The sequence below is a fragment of the Terrapene carolina genome, unplaced genomic scaffold (assembly GCF_002925995.2).
Source record: "Terrapene carolina triunguis isolate 2854851 unplaced genomic scaffold, T_m_triunguis-2.0 Scaffold234, whole genome shotgun sequence".
Lineage (NCBI taxonomy): Eukaryota > Metazoa > Chordata > Testudines > Emydidae > Terrapene > Terrapene triunguis.
In genome coordinates this window covers 2,821,064-2,835,844 of record NW_020664585.1, presented here as the reverse complement: position 1 = coordinate 2,835,844, position 14,781 = coordinate 2,821,064, and the positions used below count along the sequence as shown (strand labels likewise).

Sequence of the window (14,781 nt, the reverse complement as noted above, 5' to 3'; positions counted from 1 at the left end):
ATAACTCCCCCTCTCCCCCCGCCGCCCATAATGGGAAGGGGAAGAAGCTTCCAGAGGAGCGCATTTGTCCAAACTCTTAAAGAGACACTGTTGACTGCTTTTTAAAACTAGTTGTATATATTTTCTGCCCATTGTTTATGTGGTGTGGGACCTGTTTTTATTTTGGAAATGTAACTTTTAGGCAAGCTTTGTATTTTTCTGTGCTTGTAATGAATCAGCCAGCTTGTTTTGTCAGTTGTGTACCAGATGTGGTGTTGGCGTGTACAATTTGAACAGTATTAGCTGCAGGGTTTTTAGGTGTGACAGAAGAATGTTGGTCACTTTTAATTTCCCTTGCTAAGCGTGTGGGTGGCTTTTTTTGTTTTGTTTTTTGTTTTTGTTTCTGTTTTTTTAAGATATTCAAAAGCCAGATAAATTTCCTTGTGACCATAAAAACGCTGAGGGAGGTTTAATTTTAGGATTGAGCAACTTGATGGTGTCTCTTTAATGACAGTCAGAGCATTTTGTCTAACACTTCCTGATGCAACAAAATGAAAGCCACAAACTCTTTAGATTGTTAGCTGCAGTGTTTTTGCTGTGCATTTTGATACACTGAGGGATTGGTTTTGCATATTGGCAAAGCCCTTTGAATGAGTATATGTTTCCATTTCTTCATGGACAATGCACTGAAATTTACTGTAGTTTTACTGCTAGTGAGAAATGTTTAATCTTAAATATGTATGACTAAAAAAAATCTTTAGGATAAGGTTGAATGGGATAGTGGTTTTTTTCTGATCTTTTATTTCTTCGTATTGTATGTGAATTAAATATCTATTTTCTTTTGTGACTCCAGGTTCCCACCATGTAATTATTGACATCATAAATATTTATTACACATATAACATGCTTTAAAACTTTCTTTAGATAAATTCCATTTTAATTTTAAATAATGCTTATGAAACTTTTTACTATTTTACTTTAACAATCACAGATTAAAACTTGCTGTTAATATGAGCCAGGAATGAGCTCTTACCTGCAGCATGTTCTTCATGTTTGATTTTTTTTGGTAAGTTTTAACTCTTAACTCACTTTTACTTGAACTCCTGTTGTAAGTGTGATAGATGGAGATAGCTGGTGTTTGGCATTTGCCATTGAATACAAGGTGCTTTTGCAGAAGTATTTTGTTCTTTTTATTTAAGACCATCACAGTTTTATCTGCTCTTCATCCCACAGCTGCATTAGTAGATCAATAGTTTCAAAAAGTAAATGTAAATCAGGCTGGTGTATGGAACTTGGAAATTGGTCAGTAATGCCCCTTTTTTCACTGAAATTAGGAGAATCCTCCCCTAGAATTTTAATCCACTGATGTTTTAGAATCAGTACAAGTCTGTAAATTTCATATTCACTGGAATCGCCAATTGGCCTTTTCTTCTCCTTTATTCGTTTTGCAAATTCACCTTGTTTATGGCTGTGTGTCTTGAGGTTAATACAGTATATGCTAAGTCAGTGTTTTTACTGGTTTTGTATTACCTGCTGTACACAAAGATGCTAAATTTCTGCTTTCCATTTTAACATTTTTAACATGGTTGTGTAGGATTAAAAAACTTGCTTTTTGCTTGCACAGAGTTTTAGCTTTCCACACTCTGGTATTTTGTTTTGATCGCCTAGTAATTGCTGGCAAATTACCAGAAGCATTGTATATCAGAAACTGCCGGCTACTAATTCACAGATCATAGAATCATAGAATTGTAGGGACCTCGAGAGGTCATCTAGTCCAGTCCCCTGTCCTCAAGACAGGCCTAAGTATTATCTAGACCATCTCTGACAAATGATTGTCTAACCTCCTCTTAAAAACCTCCAATGAGAGAGATTTCACAACCTCCCTAGGCAATTTTTCCAATGTTTAACTACCCTGACAGTTAGGAAGTTTTTCCTAATGTCTAACCTAAACCTCCCTTGCTGCTATTTAAGCCCATAGCTTCTTGTCCTAGCCTCAGAGGTTAACAAGTACAATTTTTCTCCCTTCTTGTAACAGTCTTTTATGTACTTGAAAACTGTTCTCATGTCCCCTCTGTCTTCTCTTCTCCAGACTAAACAAACCCAATTCTTTCAATCTTTCCTCATAGGTGATGTTTCCTAAACCTTTCATCGTTTTTGTTGCTCTTCTCTGGACTTTCTCCAATATGTCCACATATGTTTGCAAACTTTTGCCCAACCATTCTATCCAGAGCAGCATTATCAATTAGTTTATCATGAATTTTACAAGTTTGCACATGTACTTAATATGTCTGCAATGTGTAAGGTAGCAAACCGTGGATGTGGTTTAATTGAAGTTGCTACATGGAGAGCCCTGCTGAACCAAAATAGCACAATAGCGATCAGAACAATTCTAGGATAAGTTTAATATAAATAGTTTGGAATTCTTTAAAAATCTAGGCACCCAGTGATGTTAGCTGCCTTCTTTACGCTTTGCATCCTGGCTATGTACAGGGCTATGCCCAATACCATTAAAGGTATGCAGTGGAAACTGAGAGTAATTGGCTTTTGAAGGGCCTGTCACACATTTTATTTGAATCTTTGGAACCAAAAGAGTTGATCAATCCAAACTCCCATTGCGCCAAATGTCCAAAATGTTACAATTCTGTGACGATAGAAATGTGTTTTAGAAATGAACAAGCAATGTGTTCTATAGGATAAGAGAAGGAGTTGTGTGAAGGTGTCCTGTGTAGAATAATTGGCATAAATTAGGCATGGTCTGTTTTGTAAAATATAATGGAAGTCACTGGAATGTAATTATTTGGGAGATGCAAATATGTTCACTATGGCTGTTCTGAGGGTGTAAAGGTTCACTGCTAACTTACTGAAATTTGGTTTTCTTCGAGTAGGCCAAATGGGTCAGTCCCATAGACTGTTAAACCTCTGTCAGTCTAGTTGGGCCCAGTGTCTCTTATTACCATACAAATACCTTTCCGTGTCAGCGAAGTATAAAACCCCTTCAGTCAGGCTGAGCTGTACCTGAACTGATAACTGTCACTGATCCAGACTTCTGCAGTTGGACAGTTCAGGCAGGTTAAACCGCAAGAGAGAATCTGCCGTCTCAGGAGGGAAAGGATGTAGCCGACAATGCTGACAATCTTTAAGTTCTTTTGCACAGGTTCATATTTAAAACATGAAACAATTTCTGCCTGGAGGTAAATGTTCTTTTCTAATATTCTTGAATGTAAGTAATACAATAAACAATATAAAGCAAGCCAACGTGTCCTTGTGGGGCAGCGTGTATGCTAACATGGCGACTCGGGAATGATCTATGAATGTGGAACTCTGCACTATCTTGAAAACTCCTTTCTCTCCTATTTGCCCTTCATACAACATTACAGCATCTGTTTAACTGAAGAGACCATATTGTTCACCCTTACTCACTCCATACATATTGCTAGGAGCTCACCTCCTTAAACCTATCTCAGAGGCACTCCGATACTACAGTGATGAGGATCAGCTAAGTACCTGGGTGGGTAAGGCAAATTCTGTCCTGTGGCACATGTGTGATGCTCTCACTGGGTTCGATGAGATCTACACCAATGTCCGAAGGCGGCGTTTGGCCTTTAAACATTAGATTAGAAAGGGTCTCCGCTGTTTCTGCATGTTAACTCTGGGCCTCTATTTTATTTTATTTTTTGCAAAGTATGTCCTCTTTTCTTAGAGCTCACAGCCCACTTCTGCAGCTAAGCTTGCAAGGTGCTAACAGTGCATTGCTAATTAACCCAACCCAAGGACGAAGGGACAAATCCAGATTTGGGGTAAGGTCTGGTCTTCACTAGGAAAAAGATATGTTCTGAACTCAAGCTAGCTAACTTGAAGTACAGTCCTAGTAAAGACAAAGCAGTTTGTTTGTTGAATCGACTTCTTCCCTAGGAGTCTACTTTTAGTTACGTAGGATTTTCACTGGAGCCAAGAACACACCTTTTTCCCCCAGAGTGAAGACCAGGCTTCCCTGGTTGGCTGCAACCACGTTAACATCTGTGGAGTGCTGCCTTTTACAGCGGGTTTGAATATGGACCAATGAGTACAATATTCCGACTCCTCAGTCATCCAGGATACCAGAGTCTAAGGTGGTGTGGTCAATGCAGGCTCTTGATTACGGTGATACAGGGCAGGGAGAATGTGTGATGAGCCGTATGCGAAATATGTCAGTTCCAGGGTGATTGGAAATCATTTCTCATATCAATGTGCTTTCTCTAAAGCACTTCAAACCACTGTTTGGTCTGTCCCATCCCTCGGCTGAAAATATTTGTACCAAAATATGTGTTGAAATGATTTTTTCATCCTATTGATGGGATTTGGAGAGAAGGGAGAAGGGGAAGGTTGTGTGGCTTATGGATTTTCTTCTTACCATATTGAACATGCTGACTGTATCAAGCCTGTTTAAAGGAGCTATTGTATAGATAAAAACTTTTATATCATTCTGCATAGCCTTATAGAACATGTAAATATGGATCACACAAGGAATAAATATGTTGTGCTATAGAAAATATTTTGTACTACATAGTTTCCTAAGTAATACAAATATTCTGTCTGTTGTGTATCTACTTGTATGACTATGATTCCAAGTTTAACGTTGCCAGATATTTACAAAAGATGATATTTTCTAACAGTGTGCTGTGAGCATTTCTCAAAGGGATTAAAGAAGCTGACAGCATGAGGAAATTGAGTTCTGTTAGGAAAGAAAAATCAGTACAATATATTATCCCTACCCTCTGTGATGTTTTGCAACTGCCTTATCTATATCCATATTCCATGAACTTGGAAAATGAAGCAGGATTTTGGGGCACTTTAGTCATTGCAAAAATAAATGTTACCAAGAAAATGAACATGCGGGAAAGTACCTATATTTTTAAAGTAAAAAAGAGAAAATTACAGTGTCTTATTTGGTAAAAGATATAAATGAATCCCATTCCAGTCCCTCCCCTGAGTGTTCTGTATAGAAGTAATTTTATATTTTACGACAAAGAGTTTTCATATCAATAGAAAAGCAGATGAACATGTGACAAGGAACTGCAATAAAAGTGAACTACAGTCAACTGCTGTCCATGGTGGATCTTTGCATGTACAAAATGTGTTGCATTCAAACAATGACAATAAATTAGAGTACAAAGCTTGGATGCCAGTTGTATTTAATGGATGCTTTTGCTTTGCTAAGACATTTTAATTATCCCAGCATACCACAATTCCCAGCATAGCCATTCTCCCATTAAATCTGGTCATTGTGTAACCTCACGCACAACCCAGTTTTACCCTTGCGTGTGATTGCCTGTTGCCTGATATGAAGTGATATTGAAAATAGAAATGACAGAAGTACCTTTGAAATAGTAACTTCACCTTCCCCTGCCCATTTAGGTGCTAAAATAGTACAGTGACAGGCAGCAGTATAAAACTCTAAGCTTTATCAGTTCCTATTAACCAACACGTGGAGTATATTGCCATAGAAATTCTCCCTAGCCTGTGTTTAACCAGCTTGCTTCATGACCACTGTCCCAGTCTGCCTGCCTCGACCACGCTTCTTGCCATGGTATCTTGGTCTCGGACAGAAAGTTTACCAGTTCTGAGGTACATTAGTGATATTGTCGTTACCATGATGCTTCCCATGAACACAATGGAGACCCTTGGGAGAGATGCTGCAGTAGGTGTCTTATTCCAATGCTTTTCTGTTTCCCTCTCCTATCTGACACCCTACTTCCCATGCAGGCTGATGCCCAGATTTCACGCCAACTCTGCAAATAAACAAAAACTAAAGCAACCCCCTCCCCCCGCAAGTCAGGGCAAAGAATGGAGTGGCTTCAGCGATTCATTTCGTTGTGTTTGTCTCATGAGTTGTTTTGCTGCGAATAGTTTGCCCAGCTCGAAGGCCAATAACCCTGTGAGCCCCACCAGCACCTGCAGAGAACTGCTGCTATCAGAAGTCCTGGCAGCTCCACGGACCCCAAAGAGACGGGTGGTTGGGAAGGGTACGGAACAGCCTGTTAACATGGGGTACTTGGGGGGATGGGTCCCTTTGGCACCATGAAGGTCTGTGTCCTTACAGCCAGGCTGGCTTTGCTCTCCATTAGTGGGCTCAGGCCAGCCCGAGTGATATGCAGTATTAGCCTGTGAATAGGAACATGAACCGCAGCTGCTTAGATGGAGCACACTGGTCATGTGGAGCCATCGGGCTCCAGGGACCGAAAAGCCACTGTTCTAGGTCTGCAGCAGCATTTCATATAATGCAGTCGCTGTGCTCTGCAAATCGGCTCCAGACTACTTCCAGTAGTGCCTTGAGCCCCCTAATGAGAGTGGAGCGGCATTGTTCAGCCACACAGATAGACAGCCTCTGCCCTGAAAAGCTTGCTATCTAATAGACAAGACGGACAGGGCAGGAAAGAAGAGGCGTAGAGAAGGAAAGTGACTGACCCAAGGCCACCCAGCAGATCAGTGTCAGAGCTGGGAACAGAAACCAGGTCTCCTGAGTCCCAGTCTAGTGCCCTATCCAGTGGGCAACACTACCTCAAAATACGCTGCAATACTTTGGGGTAAAGAGCCCGCACTTCACTAGAGCTACAACGGAGCCAGTGTGGGCTGGAGCCCCCAGGCCTTGCCTCGCTCTGTAGCCTGAAACGTACTGTAACTATTTTGCATGAGTTTTGCCTTGCACTGTCCTGGGTTTCAGTGTAAACACATCAATAAACTGCACAGGAGGAGTTTTCCGGAGAATCTGGCAAGCAGCAATGGGAACATGCTGATGCGAAGTTCAATATTAATCTTTTGCAAATTGAGTGGGATATTTTTAAGGGAAAGCCAGAAGAAATTTGAATAATGTTTCCATAGTCCGTTGCAAGCCCTCGCTATTGAAGTGAAACCTAATGGATGGAATTCAGGAGACATACGTGCTGCATCAGCATCAAAATGTGCTGCCCTGTTCAGAAACAACTCATAAATAGTGCTGTCCCCTGATCCCGCTCTGTCACAACTGAAACCCCCAGAAGAGGTAGTGGCAGCATCTCTGCTTGAATTTGACTGGGTTTTTAGCAATTAGCACAGGAGTGTTAGAAAAGGTCTTTTATTGTACAGGATATCTTGTTAAAATTTGGGGGAAATGATACCACAGGGTTTGAATTAACCAGGACACTAGTTGAACTCAGTGTCTTTATGTTCCCTGCCCACTGGCTCCTCCAAGCCCTGTTAAATTAAAACTACTTCAAAAAGAGGGCAGAGGGGGGAAGTAGGGGGGAGGAAAAGTTAGCCAGCTGGGGCACATTCAAATCAGAAGCCCTGACTTAAGAAAAGACAATGAATGTATCTGTCCAGGTTCTTATGGTCGCGCTCATCACTGAAACATCTGAGTGCCTACAAGGGGCCCAGCAATTTTACCCCACGGGTGGGATTGTGCTTTGTTGTGATTACAGTTGGGATTGCTTTTCGCACAAGAAGAGAGAGAAGCATTAACCAGAGACAACGGCTGCAAGCTGAAACGACACAAATTCTAACTGGAAATAAGAGGCGGATTTGTAACAGTGAGTTTAATTACCCACCAGAATAGCTTCCCAGGGGTGTGTGGTGATCGTCTCCATCATTTTCAATCTTCGTCGAGACTGTTTTTCTGATGCAGTCACAGGCTGTTGGGCTCCATGCAGGGACCACTGGTTGAGGGGCTGTGGGCTGTTACGCAGGAGGCCAGATGGGATGTTCAGAATGGAGCAGTGGGTTTAGGAATACAGTGCACTGATATGCTCCAGTCAAAATTCTGTACCCAGCCTCATGCTTGTTCTCCCAATGAAAGCCAGAAAGAGAAGCAGCAGCTGTAATTTTTCATAAAATAATGGTACAACTTTTGTCAGGGTGACAGTGTTAACATTTTTCCATTTGGGACTTTCAGGCACAATGACTGAACCGCAGAGTCCCCCCGAGCCGATGGCTGCTGGGGAGAGCCTTGGCGAAATAGGCGGCAATTACAAGGTATAAAAGCGATGGCCAGTCACAGACTAACATTACGTATTGCTCCAGATCACCCTCGAAACATAACTGGCCTCTGAGTGGACTCCCGCTTACTAACGTGGAATGCTGTAGCTTGTGTGGCTAAAAAGCAAGCAGCCTTAACAGCACAGCAGTGTTTTAGCATTACCCAGTTCTGTGCTAAATCTGTTCCTTGTGTGCCAGAGCTGATCTTTCCAGCCTCCGAGTGTCACGCAGTGAGACTTTGTTCTGATGAGTTACTACTAGTACCTCTGCCAGACGTGCTGCTGGAAAGGGGAGATGCTTTCTGTAGTGTCTGTCAGTTCCAAAGAATCTCCTGGTAATCTGTTTACTGTTGTAGTGCTTAGCTTTTATTATCTGGCTGGTAAAGAAAACAGATTCTATAGCCCAGCAGAGTTTGGCTAGCTTTGTCGGAAGCGTAATTCTGTCGAACTGGCGTGGTGGTAAAGTCCCTGATGATAAATGCAAATGCTACCTCGCAGGTCAGTGTTTCTGCTGTGTGTTTTTTTCCCTATGGTGTGGGAAGGCAGAGGTAACGGCTCTGCTATCAGACGGTGAATAAGGAACATCAGCTCAGCCCTTCAGCTCTTGTGGTGCTGCATTTCCTTTCTCCATCTTGCACCGTGCGAAGGAATAGGGCAGTGTCCTTCGGTCCCTGGGGGTTCCACATTCTGCGAGAGCAATGGGTCTGTCGAGGTGTGGGTGTTGTACCCGGGGGAAAGATACAGGGTCTCCACAGGGAGTGCAGGAGTAAGAGGCACATGATGATGTGCTTGCAGCGTTAGAGTGGTAGCCCTCAGTGCAATGTCAGAAGCAGTCGTTACCCATCTTTTGAGACAGAGACCCCACTTGCCACCTGATAGCTGTTTACACAGGGAATCGACCCCTTACTAGCAGTCCGCACTGTCCCTCAGGTCTGCAGTGGCAAGCACACTCCCCTCAGCTGGAGGACACGGGTGGCAAGCACAGTGCTCTGCTGCTGTTCTTGGCCAGGGAAGCTGGGAGAGAGGAATAGACCCAGGAGACTGTGTGTGCTCTTGGGCTCACCTTCGCTGCAACAGCGTTCGGGAGACCGGGCTCATTTCTGGAAGGCTTGGACGGCTGAATGGCCTTCCCCGGGCTCTCACTGCCCCGGGCCTAGATTTCTGCTAATTGCTGGCGGCTTGGGCTGGAAAGAGGCTCCTGGGGATGGTTCTTGGGAAAGGGAGGAGCTGGCACATTTGGGGTGAGCTGTGTTGGGTTCTCAGTCTGTGGGCCCTTCTCCTGCAGTGACTCCTTTCCCAAAGGTCTGTCCGATCTTTCGCACCAAGGATTGAGTGACGCCCAAAGTGAAACTCCCAATTTGCTATGTAGAGAGTGTACGGCCCCACGTGTTCGTGAATGGTTCCATCGCAGAACCCTCTAGCTCACCCCATGACTCTGGAATTCAGGGTTCCCGAAGCCCCCAAGGCTCTGTCTGAATTGGTTACCAAATCCCAGCCCTGGGGAGCTTTGTTCGGTTTGAGGTTCGGCTGCTGCTCAGCCCTGCAGACCCCAGGTGAAAATTAAACCCATTCCAAGCTAGTCGGGGTTAATGACCCAGGTGATAAGCTCGTGGATCTAGAGAGAGGGATGAGTGGGAAACTATTTACAATGAACCAGCCCCTGGGGCAGGAAACCACAGACCAGAGCAGAGTCCCGGGTGAGTTGTTAGAGTGAGTGGTGTGGATCTTGGGTCTTGCATTTGAATGGATGATCCTGAAGACAGGCATTCACTTTGTGGTCAGTGTTTCAGCCAAGTACAGATGAGGTATCACGCCTTGTTGCATTCAATAGACGCTCCGTGGTCAATACTTGGCTATTAGCTAAAACTGGAGCCATCCATCTCGCCAGAACCTGCACGTCAGAAATGAGTGATGCCGGCACTCGCCATCAGGGAGGTGAAGCGCAAAGCACATCCCCCCCCTGCAGATGCAGTTTGTGAATTGGAACAAGTTGTTGATCAGGGTGGAAGGAATTCAGACCGGTCGTAGTGCTGCCCAGCTACCATGGAGTGCGACTCGTATGGCTCAAACCTACTGTGCGAACGGGAGTGGCTCCAGACTGAACGGTTTGCTGCAGGACTAGGAACGCCAGGTTCATTTGTAAGGAGACTGACTAGCAAGCAAAGGCAGAAATAGGTGACTTAGACACCCAGCCTGCTTTGCTGCTGTTTGTGTTTGAAGTGTGTGTGTGTGTCCGTCCGTCCGTCTGTCTGTCCAGCTGCGTTATCGCCAGTGCCAGGCCTGGCTGTCTGGAAGGGAAATGCCACGGGTTCCCCCATGGGCGACAGAGCAGGAGCAGACTTGGTGAAGCAATGGCCTGAAGCGCATGTGCTGTGACTCCTCCCTCTTCCGCCTCCACCTGCACATCAGAGCTTGTTTAGCTTGTCTGTGCCAGCCTGGCCTGTGTTCCAGCTCCCCTTCCCGCTAGTGCCCGGCTCGGGCCAGGCTGCGTCAGTGGAGGTGAGAGAGCATCACCGCTCCTTTCAGATCACCATCTTCGAGCTGGAGAATTTCCAGGGCCAGAAGCGTGAGTTGACAGAGGAAAGTCCGAATGTGACGGAGGAAGCGCTGGAGAAAGTGGGATCGATCCAGGTAGAATCAGGCCCGTAAGTACAGAGAGCAGGCGGATGAGCCCCACAGAGGTAGGGGGCAGTGCCCTTCAAATGCAGGAGGGGAGAGGGCAAGGCTCCCCACGGCAAAGAAAGAGGATGAGTTTCTTGCTAACAGGGCCCTTGTTCTGCACCCTTGAGAAGAGCCTGGGAAACACAAACCAGGTGCTGGGAGTGAAGGGACCATGCAGCCCCGGGCAGCAGGAGGCTCAGCTGGGCTGTGAAGACCCTTCCCCCAGCCCTGTGCGTGGGGCTGACCCTAGGAGGCAGGGATCCGTGCTGTTGTGGGGTGCTCGGCTTGTTAAATTCCCTCCCTCTCTGAGGCTGCCCGCGGCAGCTGCTGCCAGGGGAACTCCCCACCCTGGTGTCGGGGATGTGCTACACACCCTCTGAAAAACCCGGCCCCGTCCTGAGCAGTTGGGGAGCCCCAAAGCGGGAGTCCCACGCCCTGTGTCTGCGTCCCGCCCCCTCCCTGCAGGTGGCTCGGGTTCGAACGCCAGGCCTTCTGCGGGGAGCAGTTCGTGCTGGAGAAGGGAGCTTACCCGCGCTGGGACTCCTGGTCCAACAGCCACAGCAGCGACAGCTTGATGTCCGTCCGCCCCCTGCTGATTGTGAGTGGGGCCGGTGCGGAGCTGGGAGGGGGATACCGAGAACCCCTTTAAGGCGAGCCAGAGGCGTGGGGCTCCCAGCGGCTGGGAGTGGGCAGCGAGGGTGCACAGCGTGGGGGTTAACAGCCCCCAGGGGTTGTCCTAGGCCTGCGGCCCCACGTTGCTCAGTGAGATGCTTCTCCTGTGAGCCCTGCCCTCGAGGGGACACGCTCCCCAGGGCTATTTCATGTCAACTTAACCCCCCTCCCTTCCCATCCCCCACCATGGCGTTTCCTGACTCCATTCCCCTACATAGCTCTGCCCGGAGCGAGCTAAGGGGGCTGGGGCCTGCCTCCCACCAGCGTCTCGCACGGATGTGCACGCCAGCTAGAAGGGTGGGGGCCCTTCGCACCCCTGCGTTTCTTTCACCTTCGGCAGCTTTGTTCCCAGCTCCTGTCAGCAAGCAGAGCCTGGGTTCCCTTGAGGTAGCACCAGGCCGGTCTGGCTCCCACCGTGACGCTCCCATGTGCTACGGCGTGTGCGATTGTCTCAGCCCAGAAACAAGCCCTGGCATCTGCCAGGCCGCCAGAGCCTCCTGCTCCGTCCAGCCGGTGCCGGCTGTGTGTGGAGGCACTTCCCGTCCTCGACAGCTGGGGCATGCAGGGTCCCTTGGGCTTCAGGCAAGCGGGGGTGGCTTGGCCGGCTTCTTCACAGCAGGGGGCTGCGGCAGGTCCCTGGGGTGGGGTGGCAGGGCAGGGGGGGAGCAGCTTGCTTGCTGGATGTCTCCACTGCAGGACAGCCACGACCACAAAATCCACCTGTTTGAAAACGCCGGTTACAACGGGAGGAAGATGGAGATTGTAGATGACGATGTGCCAAGCCTCTGGGCTCACGGGTTCCAGGACCGCGTGGCCAGCATCAAAGCACTGAACGGAACGTAAGGGCAGAGACCTCCCGGGCCAGCCCCCAGCTCCGGGGCAGCCTGTGTGTGACGCTAGCACCCAAAGCGCCGCTGTTACGCTCCCGCTGAGCTGGCCACAGGCTGTACACACACTAGGGGAGACACTCTGCCCCAGAGAAGTGACGTGCTGATTACAGACCTGATGCAGCGGGTGGGCGGAGTGGGTGGGCGGAGCACGAGGGGGGGAGGGCTGGGAACACATGGTTACACAGACTAGCGCAGGTTTCAATAAATAGCCAAATAAAGACCTGCCACCCCAGTCTGAGGGGCTTGGGGTGCCTGATACAACCTGTATCCAACTCAGTGAGCAGGGGTGAAAACTCTCCCCTAACCCCCAGCAAGCCACCAAAGAGACGCAGGAGCAGAACTTGCCCCCTTTGCCCAGGTCTGGCAGCCTGCAGGGAGGGAGCCCGACGGTGATGGCCCAGAGGCTGGACGGAGCACCTCCTTGGGGTCCTGGCTACACCCAGGCTTTGCACGGCAGTGACTGGCTGGGGGGTGTTCTACCACGCAGCCCCTAGCGTGGGCGCAGAGATACAGATCCCAGGTGCCTAGAGCTCTTTCCCCGTCCCTGGGGGGTTTGCACAGCTTTGTCTTTGTTTCGGAGTTGGCTGTGGGTGCTCCAGTGACAGGGCCAAGAGCGTGAATGAACCGATGGAAGAAGGAAAGCAGGGCCGCGTGCCCTGGGCAGGGGACTTTCCTGGCAGGGTTTGCCCCGGAGGCCAGGGTTAGGGTTCAGTGCTGGTCTGTTCTCGGGTATTTTCACCTTGGACACCCAGACTTTGGCTGCAACATCTCAGCCCTTCCCCATCCCCGGCCTCCTTGCCCTGCCTGACTGGGTCAGGGCAGGTGAGAACGCTTCACTCTGGGGGTGGGGGGTACATTCCACTGGTGCCCCAGGCTGTTGCAGGTGTGTGTGTGTGTGAGACTTCCTGCCTTGCTGACGCCTGCCCAGGGAGAGGGAAGTCCCTACGGTTCTGGTCCACGTGGGTGGGTAGGGGCTGGGGGGCTGGCGCCCATTCTCTGCTCCCGGCTGGTTCCTGGGGCATAGCGCACACCCCTGACCTCCCCCAGGCCTCCTTCCCCTTCCTGGCCAGGCACGCCACCGTCCCCACCTGGAGCTTTGAGCACCTTCCATTCTGTGCTTGCTGTGGTACCCCCTCCCCCCGCAGGGGTGCACAGGACAGCGGGAGGCCTGTGTACACAGCGCTGCCCTGAGCAGAGCCGTGCTGATGGGGGAATGGCCCTTGGCCTCCCGCTCTGCTGGGGCAGCAGCTGGTAGACGCGGCCTTTCTGTGGATGCAAAGCGGCCCCCCCCCCCCCCCCCCAAGGCGGGGGCAAGAAGGACCTGGGTTTGTATTGTAGATCCCTGCACGAGTGGGGGGCAGCCTCCCCCGGGCCTGATCTCTCTCCCTGTTGTCATTGCCACGATGGGAAATGGCTCCAGCCCATCTGGGAATGATGCTGATTCCTTTAATCATCCCCTGGCATGAGCCACGGACAGGTTCCCAGGGACAGCTCCTCTCGCAGTTGAGCACCAGGTCCAGGCAGCTTTGTTGGCCCCTGGGGGTGCCAGGCTGGCTCGGAGTGGCTGGGGGTGCCAGGCTGGCTCGGAGTGGCTCAGGCAGCCAGGGAAAGGCCCGGCCGACACAGGAAGGCGGGAGGTGCTGAGGCGAGGCACGTGCTGCCAGGCCCTGGGTGTGCCGTACGGTGTCGTGGGTGGCAGGATCAGGGAACGGCGCTGACGCCCTCCACGCTTTGCGACATGGGGTGAAATAGAGGGCTGGCCCGACTCGCCCCCGGGGCCCAGCGGCAGAGCTGGAGGGAGGCTGCAGGGAGAGGACATCATCTAACCCTGCCAAGTGCAGCCCCGTCCAGGCGCCAGCTTCCCGCGTCGCTACCCCCGAGCCTGTTCCAGCCCCTGTTACTTGGCTCGGCCTGGCCCGGCAGGTCCCACGCTTCCCAGAAGCTGTGTCCCTGTGTCCATGGGGGCAGGAGCAGCACCAGCTCCGTGGCCGGGTAGAGCCCAGCCACGGGAGAGGCACCAGGCCCGCCCATGAAGCAGCGAGGCTGATGGCTGGGAGCCAGGGCTTGCCCCCCGGTGCCAGCAGGCCCCCGCGCTGGGGAGCTGGCCTGGAGCTCCTGTCTGCTGTGCTGAGGCTCGTCTCCCTCTCCCGCAGGTGGGTGGGCTACGAATACCCCGGCTACCGAGGCCGCCAGTACGTCTTTGAGAGGGGCGAGTACCAGCACTGGAACGAGTGGGACGCCAGCCAGCCCCAGATCCAGTCGGTGCGCCGTGTCCGGGACCAGCAGTGGCACAAACACGGCTGCTTTGAGACCAGCTGAAGGGGACCCTGGCGCCTTGCGCAGCCACGCCCGAGGAAGAGGAGGAGGACGTGATTTATCACCCGTGGCGTTTGTGTCAAACCTTCTCAATAAAGCTCGGAGCTGGAGGCTGCTGTGGCCTGGCTTGTCCCAGTGTTGTGTTCACCAGTCGGCCGCTGGGCGAGGGCCGTGTCCTGGGGGCAGGCGCCAACGCAGCGGCTCTGAGAGCTGCCCTCCTTACCTCCTGGCATAGCACGGGTTCCCAGCCTGGGGGGCATGACCCCTCTGCCCAA

General features: G+C 50.0%; 1 protein-coding gene across 1 annotated transcript; it reads left to right on the top strand.

Annotated features, from left to right (window-relative positions):
- The first annotated feature begins 7,890 nt into the window (after positions 1-7,890).
- On the top strand, positions 7,891-14,509 carry CRYBB3 (crystallin beta B3). The gene is made up of 5 exons (XM_024196428.1): positions 7,891-7,965; positions 10,494-10,612; positions 11,094-11,226; positions 11,997-12,139; positions 14,344-14,509. The coding sequence occupies exons 1-5, from the start codon at positions 7,891-7,893 to the stop codon at positions 14,507-14,509; spliced, it is 636 nt and encodes a 211-aa protein (XP_024052196.1).
- Positions 14,510-14,781: the final 272 nt, after the last annotated feature.

What these genes read in the sequence shown, in the direction of transcription:
- CRYBB3 (XM_024196428.1), top strand. Translation starts at nt 7,891, where the DNA reads ATGACTGAACCGCAGAGTCCCCCCGAGCCGATGGCTGCTGGGGAGAGC. An exon ending in AAATAGGCGGCAATTACAAG is followed by an intron (nt 7,966 to 10,493) that starts GTATAAAAGCGA and finishes CGCTCCTTTCAG; the next exon opens with ATCACCATCTTCGAGCTGGA. An exon ending in ATCAAAGCACTGAACGGAAC is followed by an intron (nt 12,140 to 14,343) that starts GTAAGGGCAGAG and finishes CCTCTCCCGCAG; the next exon opens with GTGGGTGGGCTACGAATACC.